We start from the raw sequence: 15,750 nt of genomic DNA on the forward strand, positions 1-15,750 counted from the left end.
AATCAGAAACCATACGGATGGGTGAGGGTAAGAAAAAAAAAGAGGAATTTGAGTGGGTAAGTTGTGTTCTAGGCAAGAAACACAAGGACAAGAATTTGGTTGAGAAGTTTTTGAGGTATCTTTATGCAAATGTTGTCATAAATGTAGCAGTTGACCCATATAACATTGAGTTTGAAGAAGTTAGTAGTATATACATGTGTACAAAATGTTGTCAAACATGATATATATGGTTGGATAATCCATATATGATAAAGATGTGTCATGTGTGTGTGGTAAGTTCCAAATTTATTTTCTCCTATGCAGTTATTATATCACAGTTTTATCTTTCCAAAAATTAAGTTTGCTGTTGACAAAATATAAAATTAAGCTTTCCTTTTTTCCATGAACTTTTTTCTCTCTTGTCAAACAAATACTAAGAGTTATATTTTAAAATAAATAAAAATGGATCAGTTACCACAAACATTTTGTGTTGCTTCTAGATACTTCTATATATTTTTTCTTTTTTTAAAAAAAAACTTTCTGTATCTAATAGCAGCATAAATAAACATTTGACCTAATAACTAAGGATTAAATACAATATATATCATAGTTATAAAATCAATGGAAAAAAGAAAGAAAAAAAAATCAAATTCATAGAGCAATACAAATATGCATAAAAATAACGTTTTTCAAATATATTAATAACCTATTTGACTTTCCGATTACATCGACCCAAAAAAATAAAATAAAAATATCATTCGACCGGCAAAAAAAAACAAGAAAAAGACAGCTTCAAAGGATTTTTATTTGTAACTCCAAAGATTATCTCCATGATGATTCTCCGGCGAATCATCATCCACCGTCGGAGTTATCATCATTCTCGGTGGACTCATCAACATACCTTCAGCCATCTCCGTCAACAAAGTCGGCATATTCAACATCTCTTCCTCATCCATAAACTCAAACCCTTCTTCTCCTTCTACTACTACTTCTTCCTCTTTCCCGGGTTGACCCGTCGGATCCAATACCTTCTCAGCTTCACCCGGATCCGGCTGCTTCATCTCCGCTGCTTTGCTAGCAGCCGCTCTTATATCCGCAGCAGAGTTCGAAACCGGAGGCACGTAAGTCAAAGCCAAACCAGGAAAATTCAAAACGGCGTCGGAGCCTTTTAAAGCTAAAGCCGCCACGTCGTAAGCCGCTGCAGCCATCTCCGGTACCGGATAAGTCCCGAGCCATATCCTTGTCGTTTTACGTGGCTCTCTGATCTCCGATACCCATTTCCCGTTTCGTAGCCTTATTCCCCTGAAGAAAGAGTGCTTCCCGGATAATCCAGTCCCCGTTCTCCTCGCCGGAGATCCACCGGCGGAGGCGAGAGTAGACGGTCTCGGTGAAGAAGAAGAACTTGGAGAGGATTGAGGAGAGTGATCAGAAGGTTTTGAAGGCAATGCGATTGAGACTTCACGAGACGACGTCGTAGTTTCTTGATTCCCGGTGGTCGGAGATTTTGTATTCGACATAAGAAGAATGTGTTTTGTCTGATAGTTAAACTAATGTTACAAATGTGTTTTGTGTTATGTTTTTTTTCCTTATCAAATTGTGTTTGTTATATGGTATGTTTTCAGATGAGAGAGATTTTAAAACCGTGGCAAATTCGTAAGAAGCTCCGTTTTTTGGTTGAATGATGTTAGCTGTTACACATTTATACAACTTATATTTGATTATGATATTTATTTCTTTATGATTTGTATAAAGAGAAAATGCAATTTTCCTCTCACCTCATTGCTCAATTGATCATATTCAATTTTTAATACTAGTATACCATTTTCAAAAAATAAAGAGTAGATTTGTGAGCCCTATGTAGAGACAGCCACTCAGGATGACCAAATCGCAAACTACACTAATTGATTCGATAGTAGCCTATTGGGTAGAGCTTCNATCATTCTCGGTGGACTCATCAACATACCTTCAGCCATCTCCGTCAACAAAGTCGGCATATTCAACATCTCTTCCTCATCCATAAACTCAAACCCTTCTTCTACTTCTACTACTACTTCTTCCTCTTTCCCGGGTTGACCCGTCGGATCCAATACCTTCTCAGCTTCACCCGGATCCGGCTGCTTCATCTCCGCTGCTTTGCTAGCAGCCGCTCTTATATCCGCAGCAGAGTTCGAAACCGGAGGCACGTAAGTCAAAGCCAAACCGGGAAAATTCAAAACGGCGTCGGAGCCTTTTAAAGCTAAAGCCGCCACATCGTAAGCCGCTGCAGCCATCTCCGGTACCGGATAAGTCCCGAGCCATATCCTTGTCGTTTTACGTGGCTCTCTGATCTCCGATACCCATTTCCCGTTTCGTAGCCTTATTCCCCTGAAGAAAGAGTGCTTCCCGGATAATCCAGTCCCCGTTCTCCTCGCCGGAGATCCACCGGCGGAGGNCCTTCTACTACTACTTCTTCCTCTTTCCCGGGTTGACCCGTCGGATCCAATACCTTCTCAGCTTCACCCGGATCCGGCTGCTTCATCTCCGCTGCTTTGCTAGCAGCCGCTCTTATATCCGCAGCAGAGTTCGAAACCGGAGGCACGTAAGTCAAAGCCAAACCAGGAAAATTCAAAACGGCGTCGGAGCCTTTTAAAGCTAAAGCCGCCACGTCGTAAGCCGCTGCAGCCATCTCCGGTACCGGATAAGTCCCGAGCCATATCCTTGTCGTTTTACGTGGCTCTCTGATCTCCGATACCCATTTCCCGTTTCGTAGCCTTATTCCCCTGAAGAAAGAGTGCTTCCCGGATAATCCAGTCCCCGTTCTCCTCGCCGGAGATCCACCGGCGGAGGCGAGAGTAGACGGTCTCGGTGAAGAAGAAGAACTTGGAGAGGATTGAGGAGAGTGATCAGAAGGTTTTGAAGGCAATGCGATTGAGACTTCACGAGACGACGTCGTAGTTTCTTGATTCCCGGTGGTCGGAGATTTTGTATTCGACATAAGAAGAATGTGTTTTGTCTGATAGTTAAACTAATGTTACAAATGTGTTTTGTGTTATGTTTTTTTTCCTTATCAAATTGTGTTTGTTATATGGTATGTTTTCAGATGAGAGAGATTTTAAAACCGTGGCAAATTCGTAAGAAGCTCCGTTTTTTGGTTGAATGATGTTAGCTGTTACACATTTATACAACTTATATTTGATTATGATATTTATTTCTTTATGATTTGTATAAAGAGAAAATGCAATTTTCCTCTCACCTCATTGCTCAATTGATCATATTCAATTTTTAATACTAGTATACCATTTTCAAAAAATAAAGAGTAGATTTGTGAGCCCTATGTAGAGACAGCCACTCAGGATGACCAAATCGCAAACTACACTAATTGATTCGATAGTAGCCTATTGGGTAGAGCTTCTTCTATATTGGGTATTAACTAAGTGGCTTGACTTATGGATAATCTATTAAGCTACACGAAATAGGGTTAAAAACTTACAAATATTAAATACAGTATATTGTAAGGTTGTAGAGGTTTAGTGGAATGAAGAATTGATGGACCAAAAAAACATTTTTTCCATTGCTCGATTGAGCAAAATATTAGCGAGGTATACTTTGTATTTTGTTGGTAATAGTAAACTTTGTAATTCTTTTCAGAAAAATTTTAAGACTTTTATAATTTTTTTCCAAAGAGCATCTCCGAACCTATCGTATAAAAAAAAAATATAATAATCTTTATTCTATTTCACTTATATTATATTATAGAGTTCTTCTATTTTACAGATAAAAATAAAGAAATCTGTTGTAGATGATCGAATAGCATAATTTGTCAAGCCGTCCCGTGAATTTGCCAAACTACACCATAGTTTAATATTTTGATCACATGAAACTAATGCTTTTTAAAAAACTTAATGCCCAGAAACTAATCATAATAATATTTACGAAAAAGTTATACACCGAGTTTGCAACCACATGTCAATATTTAAAGCCTAAAATTGTACTATGTAACCTTTGGCATTTGGTTTTATAAATTGTATTAAAACCTAGTATTAAAGAATTTGGAAGAAATTGAACAAATCAGAACTTTTTGTTGTTGTTTGGAGGACAGCGAAGATACCCTTCCGTATCAAGTATTCAAGTATCAACCCCTCCACTTAATGAGTTGTACAAAAGGGTATTTTCATTCCACTTTTGCCAACGATTTTTATTTAAAGGGAAAACAAAACAAAAAGCTAGGCTGCGAATCGAACACGTACCTTTGCGCGATTTCAATATTACGAAGAGAAAATTAAATTAGTTAATCAAATAATAGTTAAGGGTGAACGGTACCAAAGAGGCAATAAAATGACAGAAATAAAATAGATAAAAAAGTCGAGATGTACTTTTAATGGGTAATGGTGAGCACTTAAGGAAGCCAGCCAAAGCTTGGTAAGACGACGAGTCTTACTGATACATTATGAGAATGAAATGTCCCACACGATTTGTGTATCACGGTAGGACTCTCCTATAGGCTCGTTTTCCATATTTTATTTGTTTCATAATTACAGCCCACAAGATCACTAAAAAATGATGTGAGATCATCCTCTAATCACCCCCATGTTAGGTATTATTAAACTATTACTATCTTCAATCCTACGTCAGTACGTCTACACACACACAGCCATTTAAAGGTATCATGGATGATATAATTCGAATACATAATACTCGACATGATTTTTTCTCTACATATATGCATTAGAGAAAGGTCATGCGATCCAGTGCAGGCCCCTACCCTTTGTACCAAGTTGGTACTACTACCCAAACGTTATATAAAAGCCATATTACACCCATACGACAACCTCCGGTCCTTCAGCTCCTCTTTTGCTTCTTTGCTTCCTTCGACCTGACTAAATTTACTTTTACATGTTTTTTTTTGGTCATTGTCCAGCATCACGTGCTAATGCCCGCCCCTATGGCCTATGAACATTGTCTTAATTGCCTACTAAACGTGCTACGATAACTTTTCCGGTGATCGGTCAATGCCGGTCAAGCCCCAAAAGTGAGTTTAGTGATCCACTTGTTACTTATGAGTTTTGATGATTGTATGAGTTAACCATATGCTTAGAATGTGTAATGATGATGGGATAAGAAACAAATGTTCTTAGATCTAGACCATATGTAAGGTAATTAAAGATTTGAGAATCGACTAAACTGAATTAGATAGTTTCATGTTTGGTTGATTCATAGTAATGTCAAAATGTCAAAGTGTCATTGTGGCCATTAACGTGCACTCTCGTCATCCTCGTAAAATCACAAAAACACCCCAAATGTATTCTAAACCAATCAATGTTTCAATCTTTTCACAACACACGATTTGTTGAAATCAAAAAAGATCTCGACTTTGTTCATCATCTCATCCTCTCTGACTCTCTCGGAGTTCATCAGCATCCGATGAAACTCCTTCCAAGTCCAGTAACCTTCCCCTTCTTCACACCCTTAAATTCAAAGCCTTTCTTCATCAAACCCACCAAACTCTCACTCTCCGTCTCCGTCTCTGTCCAGACTCCTCCGCCGGACTTCGATTTCCGCAACGAGATTGCGTCGGACTCACGAGCCGCAATCGCTAAAACTTCCCCGGAGTTGCTTGACCTCGCTGATAACGGGACTTTGGTTCTGGTCCAGAAACAGAGCTTTGGCCCTGTTCCATCTTGGCGCAAGGAGTTCGTTGAGCCGGAAGCGATTTGGCTTGTGGGTACTTCTCATATCTCGTCGGAGTCTGCTTCCGTCGTTGAACGCGTCGTTCGTACTTTGAAACCTGATAATGTCGCCGTCGAGCTCTGTCGTAGCAGGAAAGTCAAATTCTTTTTAGGGTTTTATGTGAAATTTGATGAGTTTATCTATGAAAGTTTGAGAATTTGTTGTCAATTTGATATATTGAGGGAATTGGATTAGGTTTGGTACAAATTGAGAGGCCATCGTGTTGTGATGGGAATTGTGATTTGGGGAACAAAAGTATCTGACAGTAACACATTGCAGAGGTTGATGTTGGTATTGCAGAGCTGGGATTATGTATACTTCGAGTGTTGGAGGAGAGGCTGACAAAGATTTGAAATCCGGAGTGTTGTCGTTGACTGGAACAGGCTTTCTTGGTGCTGTTTGCCGGAGCTTAGACTTGGGTATAACGATCTAATCAGTAACCTTCACCTTTCTTTATCCATGTACTTGCTTTTGCTTCAATGTTTGATTTGTTGTTGTTGTTGTGTGTGTTGGTTGGGATGATCATAAGGAGGTCAAACTGCGTTGGCCTTGCGGCTTCTCTTGGCGGTTTTCTCTTCTAAGTTATCTTCTGTTGCTGACCGACCTTTTGGGGATGAGGTATGGTTTTGAGTATCCATATGATTTTAAGGGTTCGTTTTGAGGCATTGAGAATGTTCTTGATCAAACTTTATTGCAGTTTCGTGCTGCTCGGAAAGCTTCTGAGGAAGTTGGTGCACAGCTGGTTCTTGGAGACAGACCCATCGAAATCACAGTAATGTTTAACAACTAATTGTTTCTGACTAACATATGCAAGATGGATTTAAAACCAATGGGACTAATGGCTTTTTAATGTTAATTTTGTAGCTCGAAAGGGCTTGGAACTCACTGAAATGGGGAGAGAAGTATAATCTGGTGATGGCTGTGACTCGGGCAATCACATCTTCATCCAGTATATCCGCAGCTGAGCTTAAGGTTTTTGCTTTATTTTCCCCAACTCGGGTTTAGTTAAACTTTGAAGAATATGATAAAGTTNATATTGAGGGAATTGGATTAGGTTTGGTACAAATTGAGAGGCCATCGTGTTGTGATGGGAATTGTGATTTGGGGAACAAAAGTATCTGACAGTAACACATTGCAGAGGTTGATGTTGGTATTGCAGAGCTGGGATTATGTATACTTCGAGTGTTGGAGGAGAGGCTGACAAAGATTTGAAATCCGGAGTGTTGTCGTTGACTGGAACAGGCTTTCTTGGTGCTGTTTGCCGGAGCTTAGACTTGGGTATAACGATCTAATCAGTAACCTTCACCTTTCTTTATCCATGTACTTGCTTTTGCTTCAATGTTTGATTTGTTGTTGTTGTTGTGTGTGTTGGTTGGGATGATCATAAGGAGGTCAAACTGCGTTGGCCTTGCGGCTTCTCTTGGCGGTTTTCTCTTCTAAGTTATCTTCTGTTGCTGACCGACCTTTTGGGGATGAGGTATGGTTTTGAGTATCCATATGATTTTAAGGGTTCGTTTTGAGGCATTGAGAATGTTCTTGATCAAACTTTATTGCAGTTTCGTGCTGCTCGGAAAGCTTCTGAGGAAGTTGGTGCACAGCTGGTTCTTGGAGACAGACCCATCGAAATCACAGTAATGTTTAACAACTAATTGTTTCTGACTAACATATGCAAGATGGATTTAAAACCAATGGGACTAATGGCTTTTTAATGTTAATTTTGTAGCTCGAAAGGGCTTGGAACTCACTGAAATGGGGAGAGAAGTATAATCTGGTGATGGCTGTGACTCGGGCAATCACATCTTCATCCAGTATATCCGCAGCTGAGCTTAAGGTTTTTGCTTTATTTTCCCCAACTCGGGTTTAGTTAAACTTTGAAGAATATGATAAAGTTTGTAACTTTGGAGTTTGTATATACATTGCAACAGGAACAAGAGACTGATGAAAGCAATGGAAGTTTGCAGCTATACGAACGGCTAAGTTTCTCATACCCATCACTCTTACTGCCTCTAATACACGAAAGAGACACCGTAAGCATAAAAACCGAAACTGATCCAAAACCAAAAACCGATAGTACTCGATAAAGTAATGTTTTTTTTTTCTTTGCTNAAGATTTGAAATCCGGAGTGTTGTCGTTGACTGGAACAGGCTTTCTTGGTGCTGTTTGCCGGAGCTTAGACTTGGGTATAACGATCTAATCAGTAACCTTCACCTTTCTTTATCCATGTACTTGCTTTTGCTTCAATGTTTGATTTGTTGTTGTTGTTGTGTGTGTTGGTTGGGATGATCATAAGGAGGTCAAACTGCGTTGGCCTTGCGGCTTCTCTTGGCGGTTTTCTCTTCTAAGTTATCTTCTGTTGCTGACCGACCTTTTGGGGATGAGGTATGGTTTTGAGTATCCATATGATTTTAAGGGTTCGTTTTGAGGCATTGAGAATGTTCTTGATCAAACTTTATTGCAGTTTCGTGCTGCTCGGAAAGCTTCTGAGGAAGTTGGTGCACAGCTGGTTCTTGGAGACAGACCCATCGAAATCACAGTAATGTTTAACAACTAATTGTTTCTGACTAACATATGCAAGATGGATTTAAAACCAATGGGACTAATGGCTTTTTAATGTTAATTTTGTAGCTCGAAAGGGCTTGGAACTCACTGAAATGGGGAGAGAAGTATAATCTGGTGATGGCTGTGACTCGGGCAATCACATCTTCATCCAGTATATCCGCAGCTGAGCTTAAGGTTTTTGCTTTATTTTCCCCAACTCGGGTTTAGTTAAACTTTGAAGAATATGATAAAGTTTGTAACTTTGGAGTTTGTATATACATTGCAACAGGAACAAGAGACTGATGAAAGCAATGGAAGTTTGCAGCTATACGAACGGCTAAGTTTCTCATACCCATCACTCTTACTGCCTCTAATACACGAAAGAGACACCGTAAGCATAAAAACCAAAACTGATCCAAAACCAAAAACCGATAGTACTCGATAAAGTAATGTTTTTTTTTTCTTTGCTTGGAGACAGTATCTAGCTTGGTCGTTGAAGAGGAGTAAAGCAGTGAACGGGTGTAAAACAGTGGTGGGAGTGATCGGAAAAGGACACATGAACGGTGTGATCTATGCATTGGTGTCAGACTCCGGAGATCTTCGGTTTAGAGACTTGGTGGGAAGAGGAGATTCATATAAAGGTGGTACAACATCATCGGAAGGCTGGATTCAAAAGGTTTTAAAAAGTCTCGCAAGAGACACCATTATAGGGTTATTGTTATGGGAGTTATATGAACTGTATCTCAAGTTTGTGATGATGAACCAAATCCCTCCATGATCTTGTTACATAAACAACTTGTCATTGCAAATCCAAAAATGATAGTGTAAAATGGGTATATATAATATGATTTTTTCCTTCTAGATTTTGTATTTTCTTCTTTAATTTCATTTTTTTAAAAGAGGTTATTGTAAAATGAATTTACATTTTGTGTGTGGTTAAGACTTAAGATAAGAGGCCCAAAGTGGATCCTAGTTATTAACGAAAATAAAAGAGCCTTTAATCTTTATTAGACTTAAATTTAATACTATTAATAAAATCAAATGTATTTGACCACACAAATAAAAAATAAATATATATAATCTGTTTACACATTTATTATCTACGGAGCCTCGAAGAAAGCAAACAAAAAAAATCTAGAGAAGCTTTTTGTGTATCCTCTCTAGGGTTTCGACTTTGAGCTTTCGACGGCCGGTACGATTTTTCAACTTTCAAGTTTAAGGTAATCTGAGAACAGCTTTTCTTGTCTGTAGTTTCTAGAAACCTTAGATTTGATCTCTGTGTTTGGTCTCTCTCTCTGTCTTTTCTTGTTCGTCAAATTAAAATCGATATCTATTTCATTTTTCTTCTTTGAATTTTTGTTGTTGTTGTTGTTGTTTTTGTCTCTAGCTTCTCTAGCTTTGGTTTTCTCATATAATTCATGTCAGATCTGAGGTTTTATCATAGCTGGATGGACTTTAAGCTGCACTTCTTTTGTTTATGATTGGGATGTTATAGGTTTTGTGATGTATTGGAGTTTGAATTTGTTATCAATTTGTTATCTTTATGTATATTTTTGATCAAAGCTTGAATCTTTTGTGATAAATTGGAGTTGCCTTTTAGTTATCTTAAAGTATATTTGCTGTTGAATCTTGTTATGGGTTGTGGATGAATTAAAGTTTTAAATTTATAAATCTTGAAGTATATCTGATCAGATTTTTGCTGTGGTGGGTTTATGGGTTGTGGTGATTATTGTTTTAAATTTGGAATTTTGAAGTATATTAAGGAGTAAATTTTTTTTGTGGTTTTGGCGTCTCTGTTATGTTCTTTGTCTATGATCTTTAAACATATGTTTGTGTGTCTAATTGTTTTATTTTGGGTGTATTTATGTGCTCTGTTTGGTATCTCCTAGATATGTTTTGTTGCTTAAGTAGTTGAGAGGAGCTATAAAATCGTTTCTGTGGTTTCTTTGTAGGAAAGATGAAGCCTGTCTTCTGCGGGAACTTTGAGTATGATGCTCGTGAGAGTGATCTTGAGAGGCTTTTCAGAAAATATGGCAAGGTCGAGAGGGTTGATATGAAAGCTGGTAAGTCTTGGCTCTTGGCTTTTTTTTTGTTCTCTCTTTGTTTCCTTCTTTCTTTTGTTTGGTCAACTTGGATGGATAAAAAAGTCTTGTAAACCACTCCAAATCCGATGAACAAGCCAAATTCAATCAAAAGCATTCTTCTTGTTTCCACGTACACGCTCATTCCATAAGAATCTCTGGAGAACCGTCCTTGTGCTCTCTGCATCCCACGTTCCGTATGCCATTGGTTCGTCAGTCATCTGATTCCAGCATCTGCCTTGCCACTTGAAGCACCCGGCATGAAGTACATAGCATACCTCAGAAGAGAAAAGATCCGAGTAATTTTAGGGTAAAACCGCCATACTCAAAATTTGATTTTGGCGCAGGATTATTTTATCGATCTTGGGATGCCCATTCTCCCACCCTGCCCCATTGATGGACCGTATGGAATAATCCATTTCCTGGCTCATCTGCGCAATGGCACTACGTTCCCATAACACCCCCGCCTTAGTTGCATTTCATTCCTCTTGACTTTTCCTACTCTTGGACATGCCTCTTTGGTACAATCATACCAACCAACCTCTCACAGCAGAGGCAGCATATCAAAATGGAGAATGCACCACCGCGTTTCTGTTCACAATTCCGTCTGACCTCCTNGGAAGGCTGGATTCAAAAGGTTTTAAAAAGTCTCGCAAGAGACACCATTATAGGGTTATTGTTATGGGAGTTATATGAACTGTATCTCAAGTTTGTGATGATGAACCAAATCCCTCCATGATCTTGTTACATAAACAACTTGTCATTGCAAATCCAAAAATGATAGTGTAAAATGGGTATATATAATATGATTTTTTCCTTCTAGATTTTGTATTTTCTTCTTTAATTTCATTTTTTTAAAAGAGGTTATTGTAAAATGAATTTACATTTTGTGTGTGGTTAAGACTTAAGATAAGAGGCCCAAAGTGGATCCTAGTTATTAACGAAAATAAAAGAGCCTTTAATCTTTATTAGACTTAAATTTAATACTATTAATAAAATCAAATGTATTTGACCACACAAATAAAAAATAAATATATATAATCTGTTTACACATTTATTATCTACGGAGCCTCGAAGAAAGCAAACAAAAAAAATCTAGAGAAGCTTTTTGTGTATCCTCTCTAGGGTTTCGACTTTGAGCTTTCGACGGCCGGTACGATTTTTCAACTTTCAAGTTTAAGGTAATCTGAGAACAGCTTTTCTTGTCTGTAGTTTCTAGAAACCTTAGATTTGATCTCTGTGTTTGGTCTCTCTCTCTGTCTTTTCTTGTTCGTCAAATTAAAATCGATATCTATTTCATTTTTCTTCTTTGAATTTTTGTTGTTGTTGTTGTTGTTTTTGTCTCTAGCTTCTCTAGCTTTGGTTTTCTCATATAATTCATGTCAGATCTGAGGTTTTATCATAGCTGGATGGACTTTAAGCTGCACTTCTTTTGTTTATGATTGGGATGTTATAGGTTTTGTGATGTATTGGAGTTTGAATTTGTTATCAATTTGTTATCTTTATGTATATTTTTGATCAAAGCTTGAATCTTTTGTGATAAATTGGAGTTGCCTTTTAGTTATCTTAAAGTATATTTGCTGTTGAATCTTGTTATGGGTTGTGGATGAATTAAAGTTTTAAATTTATAAATCTTGAAGTATATCTGATCAGATTTTTGCTGTGGTGGGTTTATGGGTTGTGGTGATTATTGTTTTAAATTTGGAATTTTGAAGTATATTAAGGAGTAAATTTTTTTTGTGGTTTTGGCGTCTCTGTTATGTTCTTTGTCTATGATCTTTAAACATATGTTTGTGTGTCNCCCATCACTCTTACTGCCTCTAATACACGAAAGAGACACCGTAAGCATAAAAACCGAAACTGATCCAAAACCAAAAACCGATAGTACTCGATAAAGTAATGTTTTTTTTTTCTTTGCTTGGAGACAGTATCTAGCTTGGTCGTTGAAGAGGAGTAAAGCAGTGAACGGGTGTAAAACAGTGGTGGGAGTGATCGGAAAAGGACACATGAACGGTGTGATCTATGCATTGGTGTCAGACTCCGGAGATCTTCGGTTTAGAGACTTGGTGGGAAGAGGAGATTCATATAAAGGTGGTACAACATCATCGGAAGGCTGGATTCAAAAGGTTTTAAAAAGTCTCGCAAGAGACACCATTATAGGGTTATTGTTATGGGAGTTATATGAACTGTATCTCAAGTTTGTGATGATGAACCAAATCCCTCCATGATCTTGTTACATAAACAACTTGTCATTGCAAATCCAAAAATGATAGTGTAAAATGGGTATATATAATATGATTTTTTCCTTCTAGATTTTGTATTTTCTTCTTTAATTTCATTTTTTTAAAAGAGGTTATTGTAAAATGAATTTACATTTTGTGTGTGGTTAAGACTTAAGATAAGAGGCCCAAAGTGGATCCTAGTTATTAACGAAAATAAAAGAGCCTTTAATCTTTATTAGACTTAAATTTAATACTATTAATAAAATCAAATGTATTTGACCACACAAATAAAAAATAAATATATATAATCTGTTTACACATTTATTATCTACGGAGCCTCGAAGAAAGCAAACAAAAAAAATCTAGAGAAGCTTTTTGTGTATCCTCTCTAGGGTTTCGACTTTGAGCTTTCGACGGCCGGTACGATTTTTCAACTTTCAAGTTTAAGGTAATCTGAGAACAGCTTTTCTTGTCTGTAGTTTCTAGAAACCTTAGATTTGATCTCTGTGTTTGGTCTCTCTCTCTGTCTTTTCTTGTTCGTCAAATTAAAATCGATATCTATTTCATTTTTCTTCTTTGAATTTTTGTTGTTGTTGTTGTTGTTTTTGTCTCTAGCTTCTCTAGCTTTGGTTTTCTCATATAATTCATGTCAGATCTGAGGTTTTATCATAGCTGGATGGACTTTAAGCTGCACTTCTTTTGTTTATGATTGGGATGTTATAGGTTTTGTGATGTATTGGAGTTTGAATTTGTTATCAATTTGTTATCTTTATGTATATTTTTGATCAAAGCTTGAATCTTTTGTGATAAATTGGAGTTGCCTTTTAGTTATCTTAAAGTATATTTGCTGTTGAATCTTGTTATGGGTTGTGGATGAATTAAAGTTTTAAATTTATAAATCTTGAAGTATATCTGATCAGATTTTTGCTGTGGTGGGTTTATGGGTTGTGGTGATTATTGTTTTAAATTTGGAATTTTGAAGTATATTAAGGAGTAAATTTTTTTTGTGGTTTTGGCGTCTCTGTTATGTTCTTTGTCTATGATCTTTAAACATATGTTTGTGTGTCTAATTGTTTTATTTTGGGTGTATTTATGTGCTCTGTTTGGTATCTCCTAGATATGTTTTGTTGCTTAAGTAGTTGAGAGGAGCTATAAAATCGTTTCTGTGGTTTCTTTGTAGGAAAGATGAAGCCTGTCTTCTGCGGGAACTTTGAGTATGATGCTCGTGAGAGTGATCTTGAGAGGCTTTTCAGAAAATATGGCAAGGTCGAGAGGGTTGATATGAAAGCTGGTAAGTCTTGGCTCTTGGCTTTTTTTTTGTTCTCTCTTTGTTTCCTTCTTTCTTTTGTTTGGTCAACTTGGATGGATAAAAAAGTCTTGTAAACCACTCCAAATCCGATGAACAAGCCAAATTCAATCAAAAGCATTCTTCTTGTTTCCACGTACACGCTCATTCCATAAGAATCTCTGGAGAACCGTCCTTGTGCTCTCTGCATCCCACGTTCCGTATGCCATTGGTTCGTCAGTCATCTGATTCCAGCATCTGCCTTGCCACTTGAAGCACCCGGCATGAAGTACATAGCATACCTCAGAAGAGAAAAGATCCGAGTAATTTTAGGGTAAAACCGCCATACTCAAAATTTGATTTTGGCGCAGGATTATTTTATCGATCTTGGGATGCCCATTCTCCCACCCTGCCCCATTGATGGACCGTATGGAATAATCCATTTCCTGGCTCATCTGCGCAATGGCACTACGTTCCCATAACACCCCCGCCTTAGTTGCATTTCATTCCTCTTGACTTTTCCTACTCTTGGACATGCCTCTTTGGTACAATCATACCAACCAACCTCTCACAGCAGAGGCAGCATATCAAAATGGAGAATGCACCACCGCGTTTCTGTTCACAATTCCGTCTGACCTCCTCCTCCTCATCCTCATTTTCAGTTGTTCTTCTTTGACATATTAATTCCATAATGCAAGGTCTGTAAAACTACTTATTGTAGAGTTTTTAGGTTCTACGGAATGTTTCAAATATATTTGTCACAGTAAGTAGTAAAGACTATTTGGAAGGAGGAGTCTTTATATTATCCAATTGAAGGAGGTTCATTTACTTGGTTTACTTTATATGATTGTTCTGATTTCTGCCTCTTGGTTCTTTCCGCAGGGTTTGCTTTTGTCTACATGGAAGATGAGAGAGATGCTGAAGATGCCATCCGAGCGCTTGATCGCTATGAATATGGCCGCACAGGACGCAGACTCCGTGTTGAGTGGACAAAGGTAGAAAATTGAATATCATTTTTAAGATTTACTAATACTATCATGATGGATTTAGTGATTGAATTGCAAATTCTATTACATGGTATAGAATGACCGTGTAGCTGCTGGAAGATCAGGTGGTGGTTCAAGGAGATCATCGTCTAGCATGAGACCTTCCAAGACTCTGTTTGTGATCAACTTCGATGCACAGGGCACTAGGACTCGGGACTTGGAGAGACACTTTGAGCCGTATGGAAAAATCGTTAATGTTAGAATCAGAAGGAACTTTGCGTTTATCCAATATGAGTCGCAAGAAGATGCTACCAGAGCACTTGAATCTACAAATTCAAGGTTTCTTTCTTGTCCAGTTTCACACTCTCATAGTCCTGAATGCTTGGCCCTACTTCATCTTCCATTGTCTGTTTTTGTTTGTTTGTTATTGCAGTAAGCTGATGGACAACGTGATCTCAGTGGAGTATGCTAAGAAAGATGATGATGCGAGAGGGAACGGATACAGTCCTGAAAGACGCCGTGATAGGTCACCTGATAGGAGAAGGCGGTCACCGAGTCCTTACAGAAGAGAAAGGGGAAGTCCTGACTATGGCCGAGGTGCTAGTCCAGTAGCTCACAGGAGGGAAAGGACTAGTCCTGATTATGGTCGCGGACGACGCAGCCCGAGCCCTTACAGGAGAGCCAGACTTAGCCCTGATTATAAGAGGGATGACCGTAGGAGGGAGAGGGTGGCTAGCCCTGAGAATGGAGCTGTGAGGAACCGAAGTCCAAAAAAGGAACGTGATGAAAGCAGGAGCCCTCCTCCATATGAGAAGAGGAGGGAGAGATCGAGGTCAAGGTCGAAGTCAAGCCCTGAGAATGGTCAAGTTGAAAGCCCTGGACAGATAATGGAAGAAGATGCAGTAAGAGGATATGATGGTGCAGAAAGCCCAATACGCGAGAGGTACCCCAT

At 38.2% G+C, this 15,750-nt stretch overlaps 5 protein-coding genes and 1 long non-coding RNA gene across 10 annotated transcripts in view; 4 read left to right on the forward strand and 2 right to left on the reverse strand.

The window, feature by feature from the left end:
• On the reverse strand, positions 650 to 1,610 carry LOC104725710 (ethylene-responsive transcription factor ERF025-like). The gene has a single exon (XM_010444412.2). The coding sequence runs from the start codon at positions 1,494 to 1,496 to the stop codon at positions 783 to 785; it is 714 nt and encodes a 237-aa protein (XP_010442714.1). The 5' UTR covers positions 1,497 to 1,610; the 3' UTR covers positions 650 to 782.
• LOC109127422 (ethylene-responsive transcription factor ERF025-like) lies at positions 1,872 to 3,069 on the reverse strand. The gene is made up of 2 exons (XM_019232080.1): positions 2,791 to 3,069; positions 1,872 to 2,395 (listed from the first exon to the last, which is right to left on the reverse strand). The coding sequence occupies exons 1-2, from the start codon at positions 2,951 to 2,953 to the stop codon at positions 1,872 to 1,874; spliced, it is 687 nt and encodes a 228-aa protein (XP_019087625.1). The 5' UTR covers positions 2,954 to 3,069.
• Positions 5,237 to 6,708, forward strand: LOC104725714 (traB domain-containing protein-like). Its single transcript, XM_019232298.1, has 5 exons — positions 5,237 to 5,777; positions 5,986 to 6,104; positions 6,215 to 6,303; positions 6,383 to 6,457; positions 6,550 to 6,708. The coding sequence occupies exons 1-5, from the start codon at positions 5,275 to 5,277 to the stop codon at positions 6,688 to 6,690; spliced, it is 927 nt and encodes a 308-aa protein (XP_019087843.1). The 5' UTR covers positions 5,237 to 5,274; the 3' UTR covers positions 6,691 to 6,708.
• On the forward strand, positions 6,745 to 9,085 carry LOC104725713 (traB domain-containing protein-like). The gene is made up of 7 exons (XM_010444422.2): positions 6,745 to 6,893; positions 7,797 to 7,866; positions 7,977 to 8,065; positions 8,145 to 8,219; positions 8,312 to 8,419; positions 8,514 to 8,615; positions 8,703 to 9,085. The coding sequence occupies exons 1-7, from the start codon at positions 6,855 to 6,857 to the stop codon at positions 9,000 to 9,002; spliced, it is 783 nt and encodes a 260-aa protein (XP_010442724.1). The 5' UTR covers positions 6,745 to 6,854; the 3' UTR covers positions 9,003 to 9,085.
• LOC104725711 (serine/arginine-rich splicing factor RS41) overlaps positions 9,317 to 15,750 on the forward strand; it is a 7,146-nt gene continuing 712 nt past the window's right edge. For 2 of the 5 annotated variants that reach the window (XM_010444419.2, XM_010444413.2), the window contains exons 1-5: positions 12,848 to 12,975; positions 13,708 to 13,818; positions 14,695 to 14,807; positions 14,896 to 15,137; positions 15,232 to 15,741. In XM_010444419.2, the coding sequence (XP_010442721.1) occupies positions 13,713 to 13,818; positions 14,695 to 14,807; positions 14,896 to 15,137; positions 15,232 to 15,741 (971 nt within the window). In that variant the 5' untranslated portion in view covers positions 12,848 to 12,975; positions 13,708 to 13,712. Of the gene's footprint in view, positions 9,445 to 10,176; positions 10,288 to 11,358; positions 11,487 to 12,847; positions 12,976 to 13,707; positions 13,819 to 14,373; positions 14,511 to 14,694; positions 14,808 to 14,895; positions 15,138 to 15,231; positions 15,742 to 15,750 lie in introns of those variants that run through there. The other 3 variants (XM_010444416.2, XM_010444414.2, XM_019232297.1) reach the window with 3 other exon arrangements.
• On the forward strand, positions 12,107 to 12,616 carry LOC104725712. The gene is made up of 2 exons (XR_757964.1): positions 12,107 to 12,146; positions 12,234 to 12,616. It is a non-coding gene; the product is annotated as an uncharacterized LOC104725712 (long non-coding RNA).

The sequence above is a fragment of the Camelina sativa genome, chromosome 11 (assembly GCF_000633955.1).
Source record: "Camelina sativa cultivar DH55 chromosome 11, Cs, whole genome shotgun sequence".
In the NCBI taxonomy this organism is placed as follows: Eukaryota; Viridiplantae; Streptophyta; class Magnoliopsida; order Brassicales; family Brassicaceae; genus Camelina; species Camelina sativa.

What these genes read in the sequence shown, in the direction of transcription:
- LOC104725710 (XM_010444412.2), bottom strand. Translation starts at nt 1,496, where the DNA reads ATGTCGAATACAAAATCTCCGACCACCGGGAATCAAGAAACTACGACG.
- LOC104725714 (XM_019232298.1), top strand. Translation starts at nt 5,275, where the DNA reads ATGTTTCAATCTTTTCACAACACACGATTTGTTGAAATCAAAAAAGAT. An exon ending in GTCGAGCTCTGTCGTAGCAG is followed by an intron (nt 5,778 to 5,985) that starts GAAAGTCAAATT and finishes TTGGTATTGCAG; the next exon opens with AGCTGGGATTATGTATACTT. An exon ending in ACAGACCCATCGAAATCACA is followed by an intron (nt 6,458 to 6,549) that starts GTAATGTTTAAC and finishes TTAATTTTGTAG; the next exon opens with CTCGAAAGGGCTTGGAACTC.
- LOC104725713 (XM_010444422.2), top strand. Translation starts at nt 6,855, where the DNA reads ATGTATACTTCGAGTGTTGGAGGAGAGGCTGACAAAGAT. An exon ending in TTGCCGGAGCTTAGACTTGG is followed by an intron (nt 7,867 to 7,976) that starts GTATAACGATCT and finishes GATGATCATAAG; the next exon opens with GAGGTCAAACTGCGTTGGCC. An exon ending in ACCGACCTTTTGGGGATGAG is followed by an intron (nt 8,066 to 8,144) that starts GTATGGTTTTGA and finishes ACTTTATTGCAG; the next exon opens with TTTCGTGCTGCTCGGAAAGC.